This window comes from Populus nigra, chromosome 16, assembly GCF_951802175.1.
Source record: "Populus nigra chromosome 16, ddPopNigr1.1, whole genome shotgun sequence".
In the NCBI taxonomy this organism is placed as follows: Eukaryota; Viridiplantae; Streptophyta; class Magnoliopsida; order Malpighiales; family Salicaceae; genus Populus; species Populus nigra.
In genome coordinates this window covers 12,039,780-12,060,154 of record NC_084867.1, presented here as the reverse complement: position 1 = coordinate 12,060,154, position 20,375 = coordinate 12,039,780, and the positions used below count along the sequence as shown (strand labels likewise).

The window sequence follows — 20,375 nt, the reverse complement described above, 5'->3', positions numbered from 1 at the left end:
AGTCGCAAAGCCAAAGTTAATCAAATATGTCGTCATCTTAATATTAAAAAAAAGTCATCTTGAATATGATGAAATAGGGTTAAAACACAAAGAACCTTAAAATTTTATTTTTATTTTTAAAATATTAATCTAACAAAGTCTGCCTCTCTAAGAGGCGTATGAGAAATTTTATGGTGTTTAAGCTATAACTAATGATATTCTATTAGCTACTCTTTAAAACCTATTATAAAAATAGAAATAGATAAAATAAGAGAGAGAAATTTTATATATAGGTATTCTTATTATTGTTTGTGGGACATGAATTTTATTTTCTCTTTTCTTTTTATATATGTCTTTTTTTTTCAAAGTAAACCTCATAGAGTGACTAATAAAATACCATTAATTATAGCTTGAGCATCATAAAATTTTATAAGGTTTACAATGCCTTTAAATAAACTAAAAAACTAACCTAAAATATAAAATAATAGAAATAATGTAAAAAAAAATACCAAACCACATGAATCCATCTAATTTTCCATTTTTTACTACTCTTTGTTTTGTTTGTTTTCTAGCCATTGTCTTAGTTATTGTTTATTTTTGTATTTGTAATAGCATTTGATTGTATTTGGTTTAAAAAAAATATTAAATTGATGATTTTTTAATGCTTTCTAATTATTTTGATATGTTAATATTAAACATAAAAAAACTTTAAAAATTATTTTAATATATTTTTAAATAAAAAATACTTTTAAAAAAATATTTAATCATAATAAGCTACCTTCTTTTGCTTAATTTAATCTGTTTGTCGTTTTATATTTAAAAAAAGAAGAAGAAGAAGAAGAAAAAAGAAAGGAAGGTACCTTTTCTTTTCTTTTCTTTCCCCCCTTGACATGATATGTTCTGCAGTCATTTTTATTTGTTGATACCTTACCCAAAAATACTGCCAGTGAAAGTAGTCGGTAAACAATTTAGAGCATGTTTTGGATTAGAATAAAAGTTTTTTTTATTTAAAAATATATTTAAATAAAATTTTTTGTTTTTAATATAGCATATTAAAACAATTTAAAATATTAATTTAAAATAAAAAAATATGCAGATGATCTTCAAATTAAAGCAAAACGCATAAATTCAATCAATTCTTTGTTTCATTTTAAATCTTATATTTAATTGAGATTATAACTAAAGCTAATAGAGACTATTTTTTTTATATGATTATAACTAAAGAAAATTCTGCATTAAGAAAATCTCAAGAGCTTCGTATCTGTCGTAGCATCAATGCAAGGACAATGGTGCCAAATCAACAATTTAAATGACAGTGATGGTCAATTACCCAAGAACTGAATTTTCCATCTTGATATCTATCAGTATCAGTGATAAAAGATATCAACTTTTTATCACTTAAAAACATTTTATTTGAGTAGCTCGATTGATTAAGTATTGAATTTACTTTAAGAAATCACTAGTTTGAGTATTACGATTCTCAAGGCCACTAGAAACTTCTATGATTGTTAATTTTAGAGTCTTAAGGGATTAGTCAGGACACGCATAAACTGGCTCGGACACCCACAGTTTTTTTAAAAAAAACACTTTATTTGAAAATATTCTGAAACTTCAATATCTCAGTAGCTAGGCCTATAGATAGTAATTTATTTGAAAGATATAGAACTAATAAAGTGTATGAGAGTAAAAAAAAAGAGGTAAAAGTGCCATTCCTCTCGCCCTGTACCTGGATATGTCAATCCACAAACTTTGTCAAGACGATTATTTAGTCCATTAAACTCTATCTCATTGGATTCGGGCAGCAAAAATCGATTTCTCTTCATTGAAAATTGTTGTAGCATGTCTACCCTCCAAACTTGTTTAAGTCTTATTAACTTCTTGAGATCATAAGCTTGTCAGGTGTCAGCGCCATCAAAATATATTGTAGCGTTAGCATCCCATACGGCTTCCCGTTGAAAATATGATGTAGTTACTTTGGATTCATTGAATTAATCAGCCATCCCTTCACTGCATTTTATATTCTTCAAAAAAAAATCTCTATAATCTCTCAAAAAAAAAATCCTTTGTTGACAACTCACACCAACAGGCAACAACCAGCACTCGAGAACAAATGGATCACTGTTTACATGTTCTTAAAAATCATCTGTTGTGAACTCATAGAAACTTTTTAATTTTTAAATAAGAACCTGAACTAGTCTAAGAAGCTGCATGGGTTATCATAAGCACATGATGAGATGTTATGGCTCTTCCACCAGCTTGAACAATTTAAAACAAAGATAAATTATAAATACAATTAAACACAATCACTAATCGTAACAAGACAAGAATTGACCATGTAAGAAGATGTCCATCAATGCAAAATGAAGCCCAACAGTACTATTGCCAGTAGGAACTTATTTAAGTTAATTCACTTAAATTATTACGGACACAACATAACAAAAGTTATTACTCTTATTCCATGCTTAAACTGATCTCATTATTTGATGGTGGTTGACCAGTCCCTTGACCATCACTTTGTGCTGGCAAACTTCTTGGAAGTGAATCAATTCCTTGCTGTGAGATTGATGCAGTTAAAGAAGATCTCAATTGCTCAAGCTCTCGCTTTTCACGCTCAAGCTCTCGCTCTTTATCTGCTACAATCTTTTCAAGTACTTTCAATACCTTTAAAATAGCAACATTGTTAACTCGACATGGATAATTAACAAATATTTGATTAATCTATGCAAATTATTCTTATTTAAAAATAAAAATTAATTAGGAGTCTCATGAATTTCAATTTAATTTCTCTTTTCAATAAATATAGAGATAATTAATTTGCCTAATTTTCTGATATTAATTGATTAAAACTTGCTATCAAATTAAGTACAATCTTGTTTTATATGCATGCATGCTGTTTGAAGTACGCAAATTAAGTGTTTAAATAAAATAATGTGTGGTGTAAAAACTTGTGCAACACTAGATAAAGAAAATGTACGTAAGGTATATCTGAAAATAAAACAACACAACGTGAATATGGCATCAAAAATAGCTTATACTATTAATATTATTTGTTAGACAGACTATTATTTATAGTTATTCGTATCATTTTCTTTATCTATGGATGTTAATGCAAGTATAGAATTTAGAAAACCATCTAGGTGGTGGCCTAGTGCTAAGAGCTTGGGACTAAGGGGTTTGCTCCCTCTTAGATCTCAGGTTCAAACCCTATGGCTGCTCATATGATGGCCACTGAAGGCTTACATGGTCGTTAACTTCAGGGCCCGTGGGATTAGTCGAGGTGCGCGCAAGCTGGCTCGGACACCCACGATAATCAAAAAAAAAAAATATAGAATTTAGAAGCAATCCTTAAAGGGAGGGTTAACCTTTATTGCCATCCCAAACACGACGCATCTAATGGTGATTTATCAGTCACATCATTTGATTTAAAATGAACATATTGAATAACATATATGATATACAAAATTTTATTCACTAAATTTTATTTTTGTATGTATAGATTAAATAATGTTATGCTTATACTCTTATAGTTTAAATGTTTTCAATATTATCCTTCTAGTTTTTAAAATTACCAATGTACCATAATCGTTTAAAATTGGTTTTTTATTATTTTTTTTAGAATGTTTTTAAGTGTTTTTATGACATATAATAACATATGTGGGAATCTAAGAGGAAGTAAAAGAGAAATGTAAGGAAAGTATTAAGATGGAAGTGGAACATACCTCACCGGGACTTGATCCTGACATGCGTGGAGTAACTTTCAAATATTTGTTTCTAGCCTGGAGATATTCTTCTCGCTCCTCCTTTTTGTTTTATTGAAGATTGCGGTGAGACATCATTTAATTTTTTTGTTAGAAATTCAAGTTGTCATCAGTTAAGAAGAGCAAATATATAATATTAATAATTTATTTCAATTTTTTGTTAGACACAAAGGCAGGATCATAAATGATAATGAATATTTGAGCTATAATTAATATTATAAAAACACTTTGGTGTAGTGCCCTTCTACTTACTATAAAGAAAGATCGTGATTCCTCGTTTAATTACAGAATAACATGTGGTATTTAGCAAGCTATTGAGATGATGTATTATTTTCTCATACCAGGATTGATTTAATGTAATTTAAAGTTAGAAATTTGATTTGGCAGCATGCAACGATGCTTAGCTCTACTAGCATTAAATTAAATGTAGTGTTAGTGTTGAATATCAAAGATAAATGCATCAATTAAAAGCAGACTATCCATGTCAGAAATACAGAATTTTGTTTCTCACTACGACTCGAGGTCCACTGATTATCGATGAATTAAATAAAATATATCAAAGAGCTTTTAATTTTTAATTTTCAGAATTCTGTTTATTTTTCGTTTCAAAAATTGAATTAAAGGGATTTGAAATTTTTTATTTTATTTTACTTTAACTTTTTTTTAGATCGGTTTAGAAAACAAAATTAAATGACATGCAATTAAAAGCACTTTATTAATAAAATGAAGAAAACGAAATGAAAACATTCAAACGGAATTTCCAAAATAATGAATTTAACAAACATATATAAATTAAAATAATCTGATTTATTATTTTATACTAACACCTATAAAAATGTAGTATCTAACTATCTATCTAGGTACTTGAGAAGGATTTTTGGTATACTTACCCGTGTCAATTCCCAACTCCCAATAATGTCTTGGTTGTCAAATTCTTTAATTTCATATTGTTCACTCAAACCAAGATATAGCATAAGAAAGCAGACATGGGTGAGCAACTCTCCACCTCTTCTTAATTGTTGAGTATGTTCTTTCCATGGACAATGAGCTGCTGCATATGCAACCATTTCTATCCAAACTTCATCTATCATCTCCCATCGCTTCTCAGGTCTCAATAAAAGCAATTGCCTGGCGAGCCTATCCACACCACTTAACACTGACTTTTCTGTTTTCCAGACACTTTGAAACTGCCTATCATCATAACCACATAATTCACTGTAGCGCTTAATTAAATCAACAGCAGCACCAGTACCACGATATTTTAGACCCCGCAAGTCTCGCAAGGTTTCTAGATATCCCTCATCACCGAATCCTTTAGAGAGCATATTTGGTCTTATCACCAAAAGATACATCATGTATTCAGATAGGCATCTGCTTGCTTCATACTCTGAGGAGACATTACTTCCATCTTCTTTCATATCAGCACGATAACAAATATCTGTTGCGAGATGCCAGACAAGAATGCTTCGACTGAATTCTACTTCAATCGTGCACCACTTGTAGTCCCGTAACATTCCCTCTCTTTCTAGCACACCATCTCCCCTCTGACCAATTATTTTACTTCTGTGATTCTTGTCAATGAAATTAAAATCTTCCTCCATCTTCTCAGCTTTCTTTTGAAGATGTCCGAAAATAAGACCTTGTAGATCACCATTCATATCTACTCGATGCACAAACATCTGCCTCATCTTTTCATTGATTCCCAGAAATTCCAAACATTTATGTGGCTTGCTTTCAATGGAAGAGCTTATCAGGTTATACTGTGATATGGATCTCGACCACCTCTCGCTTCTAGTTAACTTCCTTAGCTGAGAATAAATTGCACTAGTCAGGGCGTTCCGTCCTTCATCAATCAACCAAATCATTGTCCAGTCAGACAAAACAAGGCATAAAAAAGTATAAAACTCGAGAAAAACAGCGGCCGCAAACAATAAATACGTAATTGTAATGTCAGTCGTTGAGTAGGCATGTTTGTCAATCTTGACTTGGAAGGTAATAAACGCAGTAACAGAGAGCAGAGAGCTGAGAAAGCGAAGAATGATTCCGGCACGGGAGTAAATCAGAGGCGCTTTAGTATAAAGCATATCATATATTAATCCAAGCTCAACCTCTACCACCTTGAAGGCATCGCCAGCTGAATATTTGGAAATCAGCCTCCGGCTTCTTATTAGTGCAGGAATGCCAGGGACAAGATCCTGCATCATAAACATGGATATATCCAAAAAAGTATAAGCTTGAAGAAGATAATTTCCCTCGAGAGCTTGATCACGTGTTTTTGTTAATGCCATTAATGGATAAAAAGGCCGAAACTTTGAGAGAATAGACTTTTTCAAGACCTCAGAGCTTGAAGACCAGAGCACCCAAGTCCTCTCTGCGTACTTTACAATGCCAACAATGAACATTGGGACTGCTATGAATGTGAGGATACCGCTAGCCCAAGACCTTGAGAAGACATAAAAAACCACTCCAACTTGGACTCCAAGACCGAGTAAATGCCTTAACCACAACTCGTTATCTAAAATCGAGTATGAAGTGATTGTGTCTGGGCCACCAAGGTGCAGGAGTAGAAAAGGTGCCCAAAATGCCTGGATGGAATTGTTTGCTTTCTCTGAACTGTCACCTGATGAATCTCCTTGGTTCCTGGCTAGATAACCCAGTGCAAAAGTTGCCACTGTGTCTGCTGATAGGTATGCAGACCAAACGAGAATCCTGATCCAGATTCTGCGAGTGGTCTTTCGCCGAGACCCAAATATGATGAGGATGGTTTGTAGTAAGAGACTAAGCAAAACCATTCCTTGAATCTCCCAATTGTTCCATAAATTTAAGACTTTTTCAGACATTTTTTTAAGCATTGTCATCTTAATTTCCCTCAACTGTGGAAACTAGTTCTCTCGATGAACCCTTGAATAAACTGTTTTGTAAGAGGAAAAGGTAAATGTGGATATCTTTGAAAAAATCTCTTAAAATGAAAAGCGAAAAGACTCTTCTGAGAAAAGAATTCTGCAGTAGATTTTGGGTAAGGTATCATAAAATAGGAGTTGCTGCATATTATTGTTGCAGCATGCAAAGGAAAAGGTATGGGATGCATTACAAGTTAATATATGGAAGTGAATTCTGGGATATATCTCCTTTAACTTAAAGCTTGCATTCCCAGCTTTTGCAAACCATAGTTACATGTACAAGCAAGAATTTGGTACCTGTCATGGGTGCAAAGCAACGAATAGATGCAAAATAGTAAGAAAAGAGATGCTGCAAGAATGAAGAGACTTTAAATTAGTTGCTTTTCCCCAGATATTGCTTTCTGGACACTTTAAGAAGGAATTCTGAATATCAATATGATGTAACTGGACACTAAAGTTCCCAAAGGTTTGAACATGTAACTACCATTTTCCACTGGTGGAAATTTGCATCTTCAAAACATAGAAAAAATTCAGAAATTTGGATAGATAACCTATTCAACGATAGCCATCCTCTCGATGATTAAAACAATGGGTTTATCCAGTATCTTTTCATTCTCAAGAGATTCTTGCTAGATAGGTAAAGGCTTTGCAAATATTCAGCGGCAATAATCACGGTAATAAAGTAGTAGTCCTATTATTCGTTACTGTAAAAGAATCAGGAGCTAGTACTCTTAAATATATAATTATGGACACAACAGGAGCAAGTACTCTAGCGAATCCTATTATTATTTTGATGGAGGTTAATCTGTCCCTTTTCTTTTCTTGATAGACAATAGACATTGCTTTCTGGACACTTAAAGAAGGAATTCTGAATATCAATATGATATTAGAACACTAAACTTCCCAAACGGTTTGAACATGTGACTTGCAAACTATAAATCATTTCTATTGTTGAGTCATTGCAAATCATTTTTATATTTAATTAATGTTTAAAATTGAAGACTCGTGAACTTCAATTTCATTTTCACCTCGATATGCATAGGTAATATCATAATTATTAAATCTGGACCGGCTTGACGAGTTGACTCGAGACCCGGTGGCTGGACTGGTCAGGGTTTATTAAAAGACCAACTGGTGCAACAATCCGGCCAAACTCGGTGTTTTTTTTTCTTTTTCAAATGTGGTTTTTCTCCTATACCTCTCTTTTTTCATATTTTTTTAGTTGGTTATTAACACATTTTAAAGTTCACTATATAAATATTAGAAAAATATTTTATTTTTTTAATATGGGATTTGAAACCCTTTCGTATATATACTTTATGTTCCCAAGAAAAAAATTATGTTTTCGATGTGGGATTTGAAACCTATTAGTATATATACTTTATGTTCCTAAGAAAAAAAAAGTTATTTTTTCGATGGGGGATTTGAAATCCATTAGTATATATACTTTATATTCACAAGAAAAAAGTTATGTTTTTTCAATGTAGGATTTGAAATCCATTAGTATATATACTCTATATTACAAAAGAAAAAAGTTATTTTTTCAATGTGGGATTTGAAACCCTTTCATATATATACTCTATGTTCACTAGAAAAAAGTTATGTTTTTTTAATGTGGGATTTGAAACCTATTGGTATATATACTCTATGTTCTCAAGAAAAAAAAATATATTTTTTCAATGTGGGATTTAAAACCCTTTCATATATATACTCTATGTTCACTAGAAAAAAGTTATGTTTTTTTAATGTGGGATTTGAAACCTATTGGTATATATACTCTATGTTCTCAAGAAAAAAAAATATTTTTTCAATGGGGAATTTGAAATCCTTTAGTGTATATACTCTATGTTTCCAAGGAAAAAATTATGTTTTTTCAATATAGGATTTGAAATCCTTTAATATATATATTTTATATTCACAAGAAAAAAAGTTATGTTTTTTCAATGTGAGATTTGAAACCTATTAGTATATATACTCTATATTCCAAAAGAAAAAAGTTATTTTTTCAATGTGGGATTTGAAACCCTTTATATGTTCCCAAGAAAAAAAATTATGTGTTTTCAATGAGAATTTGAAATCCTTTATTATATATACTCTATGTTCCCAATAAAAAAAGTTGTATTTTTTCAATGTAAGATTTGAAATCCTTTAATATATATACTCAATGTTCACAAGAAAAAAGTTATGTTTTTTCAATATAAGATTTGAAACCCATTAGTATATATACTCTATATTCCAAAAGAAAAAATTTATTTTTTTAATGTGAGATTTGAAACCCTTTAGTATATATACTCTATGTTTAAAAAAAATTATTTTTTTAATGCGGGATAAAAAAACTTTTTAATTTGAATATTTTAACTTAAAAAGATAACATAATTTACCAAAAGCTAAGGATGGAATTTATGAATTAGAAGTTACCTGCAAAAATGCAATCCGTGCTCATAATTTTGTGATAATTTTCTTTACACTGCCTTTTCTTTACACTGCTTTAGGGCCATAAATTACTAGAACAGTTTCTCATTTATTGAACTGCAAGATACAACATGCATATTTATAATTATTAATGTATATATTGATTCTTGAACTGCAGGATACATGACATCTAAAAATTTTACCAGTGGCAATACACTTGATGTGGGATGACAATATAGTATAAATTTTGATAAGAATCCATGATACATGACATTTGTATTGTTTATTTTACTTTTATTTTAATTGTGTTATATTATTATTTACTACTTGACTGAATCTTGTAATTTAGTTCAAATATTTTACTTATGTTTTTATGATTTTAGTTTTTAATTGTGATTTTATGATTTTTAGTTAAAAAATTATACTTGTGATTTTACAATTCGAGTTTATGAGTTGAGTTTATATTGTATGTTCCGTAACGTGTTAAAAAAACATTTTTGACAATCTTGAAGAGATAAGAGTCCAGAAATGGGCTAAATCCATACCATGTATGGGCTTCATAAAAAGCGGCCTTGTAGGGCCTTTGCCTCTCTCTTTTTTTAACTTACCGATTCAAAACCGGCGTCGTCTCAACGAAAGCAATCCCTTCCAACGGTCAAAATATTTCATTTCTATCAAGCAAACCAAACTGTGTGTAAATAAACGAAGAAAGGAAACCCCTTTCTTCATTTTTCTCTCATGCCTCTCTTTCTGGGTTTTCAAAATCCTCTCTCTCTTAAAGAAAAACCCCAAGAAAGATCGTTCATCAAGTTTCATTCTAAGGTATGATTGAAGGTTCACGCTCTTAAGATTTTATCTTTTATTTAGTTATTATTTCTTTATTTGATTTTCAGTTTGAATATTTCTTTGTTTGATTTCCAGTTTGAATTAGAATTTAAATAGTTCTTTCTTTGTTAACGTTCTTTTCTTTTATTTTCTGTTCTCTCTTCTGTTGTGTTTGTTTGATTATTTAGTCTGATTATGTGGTTTCTTGCAGGATTGTCTTGAGAAAGAAACTTCAATTCAGGTCATGAACATTATTTATCCTTTTTTATCGCATTTATCTTATGTCTTGCCTCATTAATTGCTAAAATCATCCTAGGTTTAGTCTTTTTTCTCTCTATTTTCTTTTTTTTTTTCGAATTTGGAAAATGGGGTTATGTATGCTTTCTTTTTTCCTTCTTTGTATGGTTGTAGACCTGCTTTTGCAGAAACATGACACCTCCGTTCAGCCAAGCATTCAGGTTCTTTCCTAATTTCTTTTTGCCTGATTTACTTGTCTCACAACTTTGTCTATGTGGGGTTGTTAACAGTAATGTGTTTGCTGGTATTTTAAATTACTTCAATTTGATATGATGGATAAAATGGCTATTGGCTTGTTATGGTATTGTGTCAAGACTACCCAGAAAAGATATCTATCTATCTATCTATCTATAATTCTAACATTTACATTGTCAAATATATCTTTTATGTGGATAATTTCTGATTATGTGGTTTTTAGAACCTCTAAAGTAAATCACTAAAAATTCAACAATTGTCAGATATTCTTGATGGTAAAATTATCAGAAATCAGCTGGGAAATTATGTGAATGTGGTTGGAATGAACATATTGAAGCGAAAAGGTCCCTCACCTTGATTTTGTCATTTGCAATTTAAACGAGACTAATAATGTGATTCAAATTTAATGCTCCTAGTACTCCGACTTTCTCGGAGTGGAAACTTGCATGAAAATTAAGAACACATTGAAGAGTATTTTAGAGAAAACTAAAGCTTGGATGAGGAGATGTTACTGAATAATAAATTTCTTTGTAGAATACAATACAGTTAGGATAATTTTTTGTTTATCCTCGAGGCAACCTTTAAAATCCTGTTTCAGCTAAAGACTGAATACTAGAAATCCTTTTTGATTGGCATGTCGATCAGGAACATATTTTGAATGCTAAAATATGTATCATTTCTTTTTCCTTCTTTATTTCAGTTGATCATCATTGTTATATGTTCTTTCCATTATCTTTACCTTGAAAAGTTTGGAGCAGGTGGTTCCCATATCTTGTATGCTGAATTGTAGTTCAATTTCGTTGTGGTTTGTTGTTTTTCATTTTTAATACCTGCTGCTGAAACACTTACATGGGAAAAGAACTTGAAATGCCATTAATGATTTATGGAGGTTGAGAAGATGAACCTCAAAATCCTATTATAATGAACAGAAATCTTTTTTGTGTTTTGCTTGAACTTTGAAATTGAACCAAAATACAGAATTTGTATAACTCTTGCATCGTACAAATTAAGAAATGGGCCTAAATCAACAAAAAAAATTTGTAATTGGTTGTTTATCTATTACACCGTCTATATCAAGTGACTAGCCCGTTTATAATTATTTGGTTAAGTTATTCTTTTCTTTTCTATCTTATTATTTATTAGTTAGTGTATATAGAAAAAGAAAAAAAAACTTATTTTTTTCATATGTTTAATTTATTATATTTTTTAAAATTTCCAAGTTTTTTTATAATTCACAAAAATAAATAGAATTTTATATTTTAAACAAACCATTCTTTATGTATACTTACAAACGCTTCTCTATCTTGATCTTGACATTTTATCTCAATCGTTTCTCTTTTAGATGAGAGGGTATGGCTTAGAATTTTTTTTTTAACTATAGGAGATCATTATTTTTCAAAATAATTCAATTAAAGTTTTACTGTATAGTTGGACGACTGATTTACAATTTGTCTTGATGCAGTATTAAGTAGAAAAGATTGAAATTAAATAATTATAGGACATGCCGGCGATCCACTCATGTTGCACTGAGATCTTAGGCCAATATGAAGAGTGATAGGCATAGATTCTGTGGTTTGTAATTGTAATGAATTACAAGATATTATCAAACTGTTAATATTATATGCTTGAATATTGTAATTCTCTTTTAAAACGAGCATTAAATAATAAAAAAATGCTAAAAAACCAAAAAATAAAAAAGGCAGACAAAACATCTAGATTTTTCTTGTTCTTATTGATTCAAGTAGCTCAAGAATGATTAAATAAAATTATGAAAAAACAGGAACATATAATTAAGATGAATGCCATTAATTATAATATAATTTGTTAAATAATATTGGCACGGTTCCGAAGTTAGTGCTCGTGGTATTCTTTGATATCCCGGGGCTAAAATTTATCCTTTTTTTCCAGGTGAAAACAAGATTGACTTTAAATAACCTATCAGCCAGGGATACATGCTGGCTAGCACGTTAGCTTCTAGTTTTTGACCAGCTGCATGCCTGCTCTTTGGCCTTGACACTAGAGCCTCGGTGTTTGCCGCAGGCTGCAGCATCACTCCCCTGCATGAAGCTATGCCTTGGCCTCGTCTTGACGTGTAGCATTCCATGAGCTATGCTAATTTGTTGTACTAGGTGTTTTTTGTCTTGTTCATCAAAGGTTTTTCTTCAAGAATTTTTTGTCTTGTTCATCAAAGGTTTTTCTTCAAGAATCCTCTGGGAGCTGCTCTACTTCTTGCCTAAAGCTGTTTCTACTCACGGACTAGTACTGTTTCTGCAAATAGCTAGGCTTTTGTCATATAGTTTCAGTATTAGAGTAAATATGTTATTTCTCATTTGAAATATGTTATTCCAGGTAAAAACAAGATTGACATTACAGATGCGGCACAGCTGCTCAAAGGGAGAAAAAGAAAACATCCTTGAACATGCCCGAGATACGATTCCAAACCTCTAACATCATATTATCTTTCCTAGGATGTTTTTTCAGTGCGCCAAACCAAAGTGGCAACAGAAGGGCTGCCGGTAACTGGGCATTGGCTTATCGAAATGTTCTAAACCATACATTTCACAGGAAGTAGAGTGGGACTAATAGCATGGCTAATCAACACAGAGAACCACTTACGGAAAATAATTTAACATTTAACCGTCATTTCAAAACAAAATACAGGATTGTGAGCAATCAAATATGGCCAAAAAAAAAACACATAGAAAGGAAAGTTTTATTAGAAAGAAGAAGAAGAAAACACAAAAGGAGAATAAGACTTCCTTCTGAATTGCAAAAAACACAACAAACAAGATTAAAATAAAACGCACTCGCATATGTCAAATATAGGTTTTGAAAATATAAATATATCGTCAGCTATCCATTCGAGAGAGGAGACGCTCAAGAAGCAAAATAATGGGAAATATGGAAACTCAAACTTAGATTTCAGATTAAAAAAAAAAAAAAGTATTATGACCATGAAGCTGGCATGCACAAGGAGGGGAGAGTGTTACATGATAAGTAGTAAAACAATTAACTCAACAACTTGAATCTCATCATCCTAAATTTTATTACTAAAAAAGAATGATGCAGAAAAGAAAGAACCTCAATAAGACTATAGAATCAGGTAAGCATACAAGACACCGAGAATAGAAGGAAAGGAAAAATAGAATAGCCAATGCTTACAAGATTACGTCTTTTTAATCGAGTCAGCCTCACAGTTTATGTTGACATTATTGTAGAGCAAGTCATTATCAAAATGTGTATATACATCTAAATCCCAACTTAAAGAGATTTTCTTTAAATACCAAATATATAACATAAGAAATAAATGGATACTATGGTCCCCTGCAAGTTGATAAAAACCCATATCATTGATACTAAAACTGAAACTTTCCATCTACATCACCATGACATCTTAAAACTTATCATAATCATCAGTCAAGACATCAAGAAAATCCAAACAGCAAAAGTGTTAGGGAAGAAGTCTTGCACCTGCTAGGGGATTGTTTAAACACATCTGGTGTTGTTCAATAGATACCAAGACTGGCTGTTAACTAACATCTGACCCAATATCATTTTTGATGAAACGATGATAGGAGGCGTTCAAGAAACCAAACCAGACATTTCTCCGCAGTTGTGGAAATAAGAAAAACAGCTTTACATGGGAAACAACTGCTGAGCATTGCTAGGACACTTATGCATTGACCTCATTGTACGGTTTTCTGGATTAATACTTTTGTAGATTTGTTCGCTCGAGCGTCTTGAGCAACAGAATCTTAACTGAACTTCCAATCAATATTTCAGAGCATTAATGACAGAAATCTGACACTTAAACTCTCAAGATCCTTTCATGTAGTGGTGTGGATAATGCCACTTGCTACCTAGGAACATTTTCAATTTCTTGAAATATTGTCAGGATTGACAGAGAGTGACCTTATGGCAAATGTAAAACCACTACCACAGTAAACATTCAAGGAGGCTTCTTTATTCTGAATATCAGGGATTAGACTGACTGTTTGAGGGATAGTTTGATCATTTGTATTCCCCAGGCCAAGTTGACCGTGTTCACCCCAACCCCATGTCTTTATTGCTCCATCCACTGTGAACAAAAATTTAAAATGTCATCAACAAAATGAAATGACACAGTGACTCAGTAAAGGAAAAGAAGATGGGTAGCAATTCATAGTAAATAAGCTTGCCTGTCACTAAAGCAGAGTGCTCAGCTCCAGCCGCAATCTTCACAACTTTAACCCCATCAAGACCAATTACTTCATTCAAAGCAGTTCCGGGTGAATCTTCTGGAACATGAAACAGAGAGGTGGTGACATGACAACTAACAGTAACTAATACATGAGATGAATATTTGGTGTGCATAGCGTAAGTGGTTTGATAATAAAAGTTCAGAGTAACAAGAGTACTGGGAATTAGCCATCTACACTATAGAAACTGAAGCTCCTTACCCAACGTAAACACAAGGAAACCCAAAAGGTTCTTTCTTCCAGTTTTGGAAGTGGTATAGAGCAATCATCATCACTTCATCACATATATTTGTATTTATGTACAACAATGCTAATGCAGGTTGAATGTCTAAATGCTTACCAGGACGATGCTTCACTGCACTCATTTTCTCAAGATCACAAAGAACCCCATGGTAATTACCACCAAGCATAAGTACTTCCTCGTCACCTGTTCATGATATCCCATCATCATTATAATCTTAAGAAGACAGGAGCGGGATGAGGGGTTGTTCAAAACCACAAACAAAGAAATTGGATAGGAAAAGAAATGCATTTACCTGTCAACAGTAAGCCATGATTCCATCCAAGAGCAGCTTTGGTGCACCGCAAGGATGAAAGTGAAAGCTGAGGAAAGTTAGCATCCGAAGCGCCAGCAAAACCCCTTCCCCACGTGTATAAATGACCATCAGCTGGTGTGAACAGTACGATGCAACATCAACAAGAATGATAAACGGCTTGAGACTAGATGCTATGAATTGCCAACAATAGATGCAACTTGCAATATAAAAATATTTCACATGTCTTTGAAGATTTCATGTTAAGTTATCTCAAACCATTTCCATTACAAAAGTTTATGAATGGTTTTATGTTCTATACGTATGTGAACCTAGGGTCCAAAATGTTTATGCCAGAAACTTTCTTTCTGCCTTCATTGCAATAGTCAGAAATAGAAAGTATGTCAGTCCCTCACCAGATATTGCAGCACTGTGATCTCCATTTGCACTGATGCTAACGATTTGGACATCTTCTAACCCACAAGTAACTTGAGGAAGATTAATTGATTTGGTTTTATCTCTGGAGATACCCAGTTGACCACGCTTTCCAGAACCAAAACCATAAACTTGATTTCCTGGTACAATCCAGATTGCAATATCACAAATGAAATTAAGCTCCTTCTAAAAACAACGAGCCTTAGTGATTTAAGCATATGTTAAAGCGATATTGACTTCGCAGCACAGATGCATCTCTGCATTATAACATTGTGACTAGCAATGAATGCCACAGCAGTTACCATTAAGCAAGACAAGTGAATGGCGCATGCCACAAGCAATCTGATTAACAAAATTATTAGCGAAGTAGTCGACTTTAACAGGAGTACTCTGCGACCTGTAATCCCCTTGCCCAAGCTGGCCAAATGAGCCATCCCCGCAAGTAAAAAGCAAGCCTATGTCTGAGAATTGGCACAGAACAAAAAACACTTAAAACAGAGTTTTCTACTATAGAATGGATATTAAAATTTTTCCGGAACCTCAAAGATGGAAGAAACAATTATAATTATGAATGAGAAAGAACCTGAGACAAACCCAGAATGGCTCCATCCAGCTGAGACATGAGTAATGACATAACTCTGCAAGGAACTGACCGGCTTTGGGTGTAAGCTGTTGAGCATCTCTCCATGGCCCAACTGACCAGTTGTGCCCCTGCCCCATGTGAACACTCTCCCACCTACAAACAAGAATTTGATTAATTGTGATTTGATAACAAGAATTCAAAGGGAAAATGCAGAAGTAGACGAGGGTACCAGAGGTCAAGGCAATAACATGAGCACCGCCGCAAGCAAGAGTGGAAATGGATTCAGCAGAGGAGAGAAAGGGAAGGTGAAGGAGTTGAGGGAGATACTCATCTTCAAGCTTCCCTGTGCCTAGCTGTCCCTCCGTTCCTGCCCCCCAACTCCATATCTGTTGCTGTTTTGATTCTTCTTCATCCCTTTTAGCTTCTTCCATTATTTTACACACTCTTTGCTTTCCTATAGTGGATTAACATAAATTAAACCCTAAAATATGCAATTTCTTATTTTTCATTTGATTAAATAACGACGCATTTTGAATTGCAAAAATAATTATTAAAAGGAATAATTCATTTTGTCTTCATTGTTGTGTAAATAAATAAAAATCTCTATTAACAAAAAAAAATATTCAAATCACGCCAAATAATAAAACTAATGTTATCTCTCTCTCTCTCTCTCTCTCTCTCTCTATATATATATATATATATATATATATATATATATAAACTAACAAAAGACAAACACAACTCTATCCTCCTAGCAATTTCTAATCTAAACAAAAGTTCGCTATAATTTGTAAAAATCTCAGCTCAATTAAACTTAAAATTCAACTAAAATCAAAGTTTTAGGAGTTTGTAGTCGATTCTCTTTGCATCTGTTCGCGTTATCAGGAGATGGAATTTCTTTTTTGTATTGTTGTTGTCCAGAACAAGACAACAAAAAAGTACATCTTCTCAATTATTTTCTCGAATTAAGACTTAAATAATCGAGATAATGTTACTGTTTCATTAGATATTATTTAGTTTACAAGATTACACATAAAGAAATAGCATAAAACTTGGGTTAATGTGAAACTCGTAGATCCTAAGTTGATTTTTGTTCAATCTTCAATGTTCTACTCAAATGGGTTTATAAAAGTATGGAAACAATCTGGATTGTTTTCGAAAAAATCTTAAAAATCCACACATTAAAAATTAGTGTTAATATTGATGTAACCCTAATTTTATATTCTTTTACTGTATAACATGTTTAATTAGTGTTTTAATTTTGCAAGAAATAAAATGCTCATCATTATTTCACATCAAGTAATTGTTTCATATGTTATGACAAATTGCTTTTATAAGCTATTGTTTATTTGCAAGCAAGTTTATGATATGAACTTATATTAATTGAGTATAAAAGGTGACAGTTGTAATAAAATAGTTATAAAATAGTTGTCGATGTAACGATATTGCATGTCTTGAATATGCATGAAGTAAAAAAGGATAAAAATATCTATATTTATGTTGATTATAATGTTGCGCCACTACAAATAAAAATATCTAAATATTATATAGACAAATCAAATGATGCTGGTAGGTTTTTCTAGAATAAAATATTTGTCAAATAATAATTGTAATAAAATTATACTGATTGTTAGAGAAAAAAATTTAAATTTCAATGAAAATGATGATGGTATCGGTTTGGTTGATATTTAAATTTTTAATTCTAGTTTTTTTTCTCCTTTGATATAAACAACAACGTAAACAAAAACAAATTAAATTTTTTTATCTTAAACATATTTGATATTGTAATCCTAAATCAAAATCTAAATAATTATAGTATTGAATGATGGCCATTTAATTCGAAAGGGAGAAAAAAGAATTGTGAGCTGATAATAAATTCTACACTAGTTAAAACGTACAAAAATGTTAGGATACTGGCATGCAAACCCGACAAGATAAAGACAAAGAATAGGATAAAATGAGAAATTAGACACACAAGAATTTACGTGGTTCACCCAATTTGGCTACGTCCACGGGCAAGTATAGAAGGATTTTACTAAGTAATGTGGGAATTACAACCTCTCTCTACTAATAGGAGAACAACTGAAATCTCTCTATTAATAGGAGAAAACACATCACTTACTCTCTCACAAATACCTCACAATTTTGTGGGATTACTTTCCCTCTCTCACTCTTCTCTTCCTCTCTTGTTTCTCTCTTGTTGTGTGCAAAATAAGCTTGGATGCATTGCCTATTTATAGGCAAGCATCCAAGCAAAGGACAAAGGGGTAAGGCAAGTGGCATAAGTTTGGTGCCTACAATTTGTGACTAAGAAAGGATGGCTTCACCACCATTGTTGACTCCCACCATTGTTGACTCTTTAGGTGGCTAGTTTCACATTCTCCCACTTGAAGACTTTGATGATTTAATCAAGTCTTCACACATGATCTTCTGTGATTCTTCTATCCTTATACTTGCCATCTGCATGCTGCTTACGTTTCTACTAGGCCATAAGAGGATTTGCACCATATATACTTATCAGTGTTGACTGGTTTAGTCAAAGCATCTGCTGGGTTTTCCTTTGTGTGAACCTTTTGAAAATCTACACTTCCATCTTCCACCACTTCGCGAACAAAGTGATACTGAACATCTATGTGTTTTGTTCTTGAATGAAACGCTGGATTCCTTGCAATATACAAAGCACTCTGACTATCACAATACAAAAGAATGTTCTCTTGTTTGTGCCCGAGCTCCTCCATAAGTTTTTTCATCCATATTGCTTCTTTACAAGCTTGTGTAGCTGCCATGTACTCAGCTTCTGTTGTGGATAAAGCTACAACAATCTGAAGTTTAGAGACCCAGCTCACAGCTCCTCCTGCAATTATGAACACATAGTCTGTCGTGGATTTTCTTTTCTCAAGGTCGCCAGCAAAATCTTAATCAACATAACCCTTGACAGTAAATTCTGATCCTCCATAACATAAGGCAGCATCTGAGGTACCCTTGATGTATCTCAAGATCCTCTTAATAGTATTCCAATGCTCTCTACCAGGATTTGCCATGTATCGACTAGCTGCTCCCACTGCTTGTGCAATGTCTGGTCTTGTACATATCATGGCAAACATTAAACTTCCCACTGCTGATGCATACGGTACTCGAGACATCTCCATCCTCTCTGCTTCATTGCTAGGAGACATACTTGAGGATAATTTGAAGTTAACAGGAAGTGGGGTGGAAATTGGCTTACAATCTTGCATGTTGAAGCGTCGCAAGATCTTCTTCAAATAATTCTTCTGAGAAAGCCAAATCTTCCTCTTACTTCTGTCTCGGTGAATTTGCATCCCTAGAATCTTGTTTGCTGGTCCCAAGTCCTTCATATCAAACTCCCTAGCCAATTGTGCCTTCAATTCTTGGACTCGATCTTTGTTGGGGCCTATCACCAACATGTCATCCACGTACAACAACAAAATGATGAAATCTTCTTCAAACCTCTTGTAATACGTACAATGGTCTGAACTGAGTCTGTTGTACCCAAGGCTAATTATGAAGGAATCAAATCTCTTGTACCAACACCTCGGCGCCTGTTTGAGACCGTATAGAGATTTGTTCAACCTGCAAACCAAGTTCTCCTTGCCTGTTTCAGCAAAACCCTCTGGTTGGAGCATATAAATTTCTTCTTCAAGTTTTCCATGAAGAAATGCAGTTTTCACATCTAACTGCTCTAAGTGAAGATCAAATATAGCACACATCGCCAAGACTACTCTGATTGTAGTAAGTCGTACCACCGGAGAAAATATCTCATTGAAATCTATCCCTTCTTTCTGAGCATACCCTTTCACCACCAATCTTGCACGATACCGCTCCACTTGATCATTGCCATCACGCTTTATCTTGTAAACCCATTTGTTGCCAATGGCCTTTCTTCCTTGTGGTAGTGGAACAAGATCCCAAGTGTTATTCTTGTGTAGAGCTTCAATCTCCTCTTGCATTGCTGTCATCCACATAGATACATCTGTGCTTTTGATAGCCTCATGGAAAGTTGATGGCTCTCCATCCTCTGTTAGAAGACAGTATGCAATGTTACTCTCAGTAACATATTCTGAGTGCCAAGCCGGTGGTCTTCTTTCACGAGTCGACCGTCGAACTTCAGGAGTTTCAGACTCTATTTGTTCTTGCTCTTCATGCTCTGGTGCAGCTTCAGAAGAAGTATGATTCTGAGTATTTTCAATCTGGACTGCTGT

The 20,375-nt window shown here is 33.0% G+C and overlaps 2 protein-coding genes and 1 long non-coding RNA gene across 5 annotated transcripts; 1 reads left to right on the top strand and 2 right to left on the bottom strand.

Moving 5' to 3' along the window:
* Positions 1–2,235: 2,235 nt before the first annotated feature.
* On the bottom strand, positions 2,236–7,119 carry LOC133675716 (uncharacterized). Its single transcript, XM_062097178.1, has 3 exons — positions 4,628–7,119; positions 3,699–3,779; positions 2,236–2,640 (listed from the first exon to the last, which is right to left on the bottom strand). Exons 1-3 carry the CDS (start codon positions 6,593–6,595, stop codon positions 2,431–2,433), a joined length of 2,259 nt encoding a protein of 752 aa, XP_061953162.1. The 5' UTR covers positions 6,596–7,119; the 3' UTR covers positions 2,236–2,430.
* A 2,576-nt stretch (positions 7,120–9,695) lies between these two features.
* LOC133675065 (uncharacterized) lies at positions 9,696–12,786 on the top strand. Of its 2 annotated transcripts, XR_009835333.1 has the most exons (4): positions 9,696–9,871; positions 10,086–10,332; positions 12,275–12,520; positions 12,558–12,786. It is a non-coding gene; the product is annotated as an uncharacterized LOC133675065 (long non-coding RNA). The 2 variants fall into 2 exon arrangements; XR_009835332.1 differs by having other exon boundaries at positions 12,275–12,725.
* Positions 12,787–13,697: 911 nt separating this feature from the next.
* On the bottom strand, positions 13,698–16,804 carry LOC133675064 (ultraviolet-B receptor UVR8). Of its 2 annotated transcripts, none has more exons than XM_062096340.1 (8): positions 16,385–16,804; positions 16,156–16,308; positions 15,875–16,033; positions 15,554–15,712; positions 15,141–15,272; positions 14,945–15,031; positions 14,545–14,640; positions 13,698–14,444 (listed from the first exon to the last, which is right to left on the bottom strand). In XM_062096340.1, exons 1-8 carry the CDS (start codon positions 16,584–16,586, stop codon positions 14,239–14,241), a joined length of 1,194 nt encoding a protein of 397 aa, XP_061952324.1. In that variant the 5' UTR covers positions 16,587–16,804; the 3' UTR covers positions 13,698–14,238. The 2 variants fall into 2 exon arrangements, with proteins under 2 accessions (XP_061952324.1, XP_061952323.1); XM_062096339.1 differs by having other exon boundaries at positions 14,545–14,643; positions 16,385–16,803.
* Between the last annotated feature and the right edge of the window lie 3,571 nt (positions 16,805–20,375).

Excerpts from the sequence above, each read along its gene's own strand:
- LOC133675716 (XM_062097178.1), bottom strand. The coding sequence starts at position 6,595 with ATGACAATGCTTAAAAAAATGTCTGAAAAAGTCTTAAATTTATGGAAC. Across the intron at positions 3,780-4,627 it reads GGAGTTGGGAATTGACACGG|GAGGAGCGAGAAGAATATCT; the intron begins GTAAGTATACCA and ends TAAAACAAAAAG. Across the intron at positions 2,641-3,698 it reads CAGGATCAAGTCCCGGTGAG|GTATTGAAAGTACTTGAAAA; the intron begins GTATGTTCCACT and ends GCTATTTTAAAG.
- LOC133675064 (XM_062096339.1), bottom strand. The coding sequence starts at position 16,586 with ATGGAAGAAGCTAAAAGGGATGAAGAAGAATCAAAACAGCAACAGATA. Across the intron at positions 15,032-15,140 it reads TCATGGCTTACTGTTGACAG|GTGACGAGGAAGTACTTATG; the intron begins GTAAATGCATTT and ends TATCATGAACAG. Across the intron at positions 14,445-14,544 it reads GCACTCTGCTTTAGTGACAG|TGGATGGAGCAATAAAGACA; the intron begins GCAAGCTTATTT and ends TTTTGTTCACAG.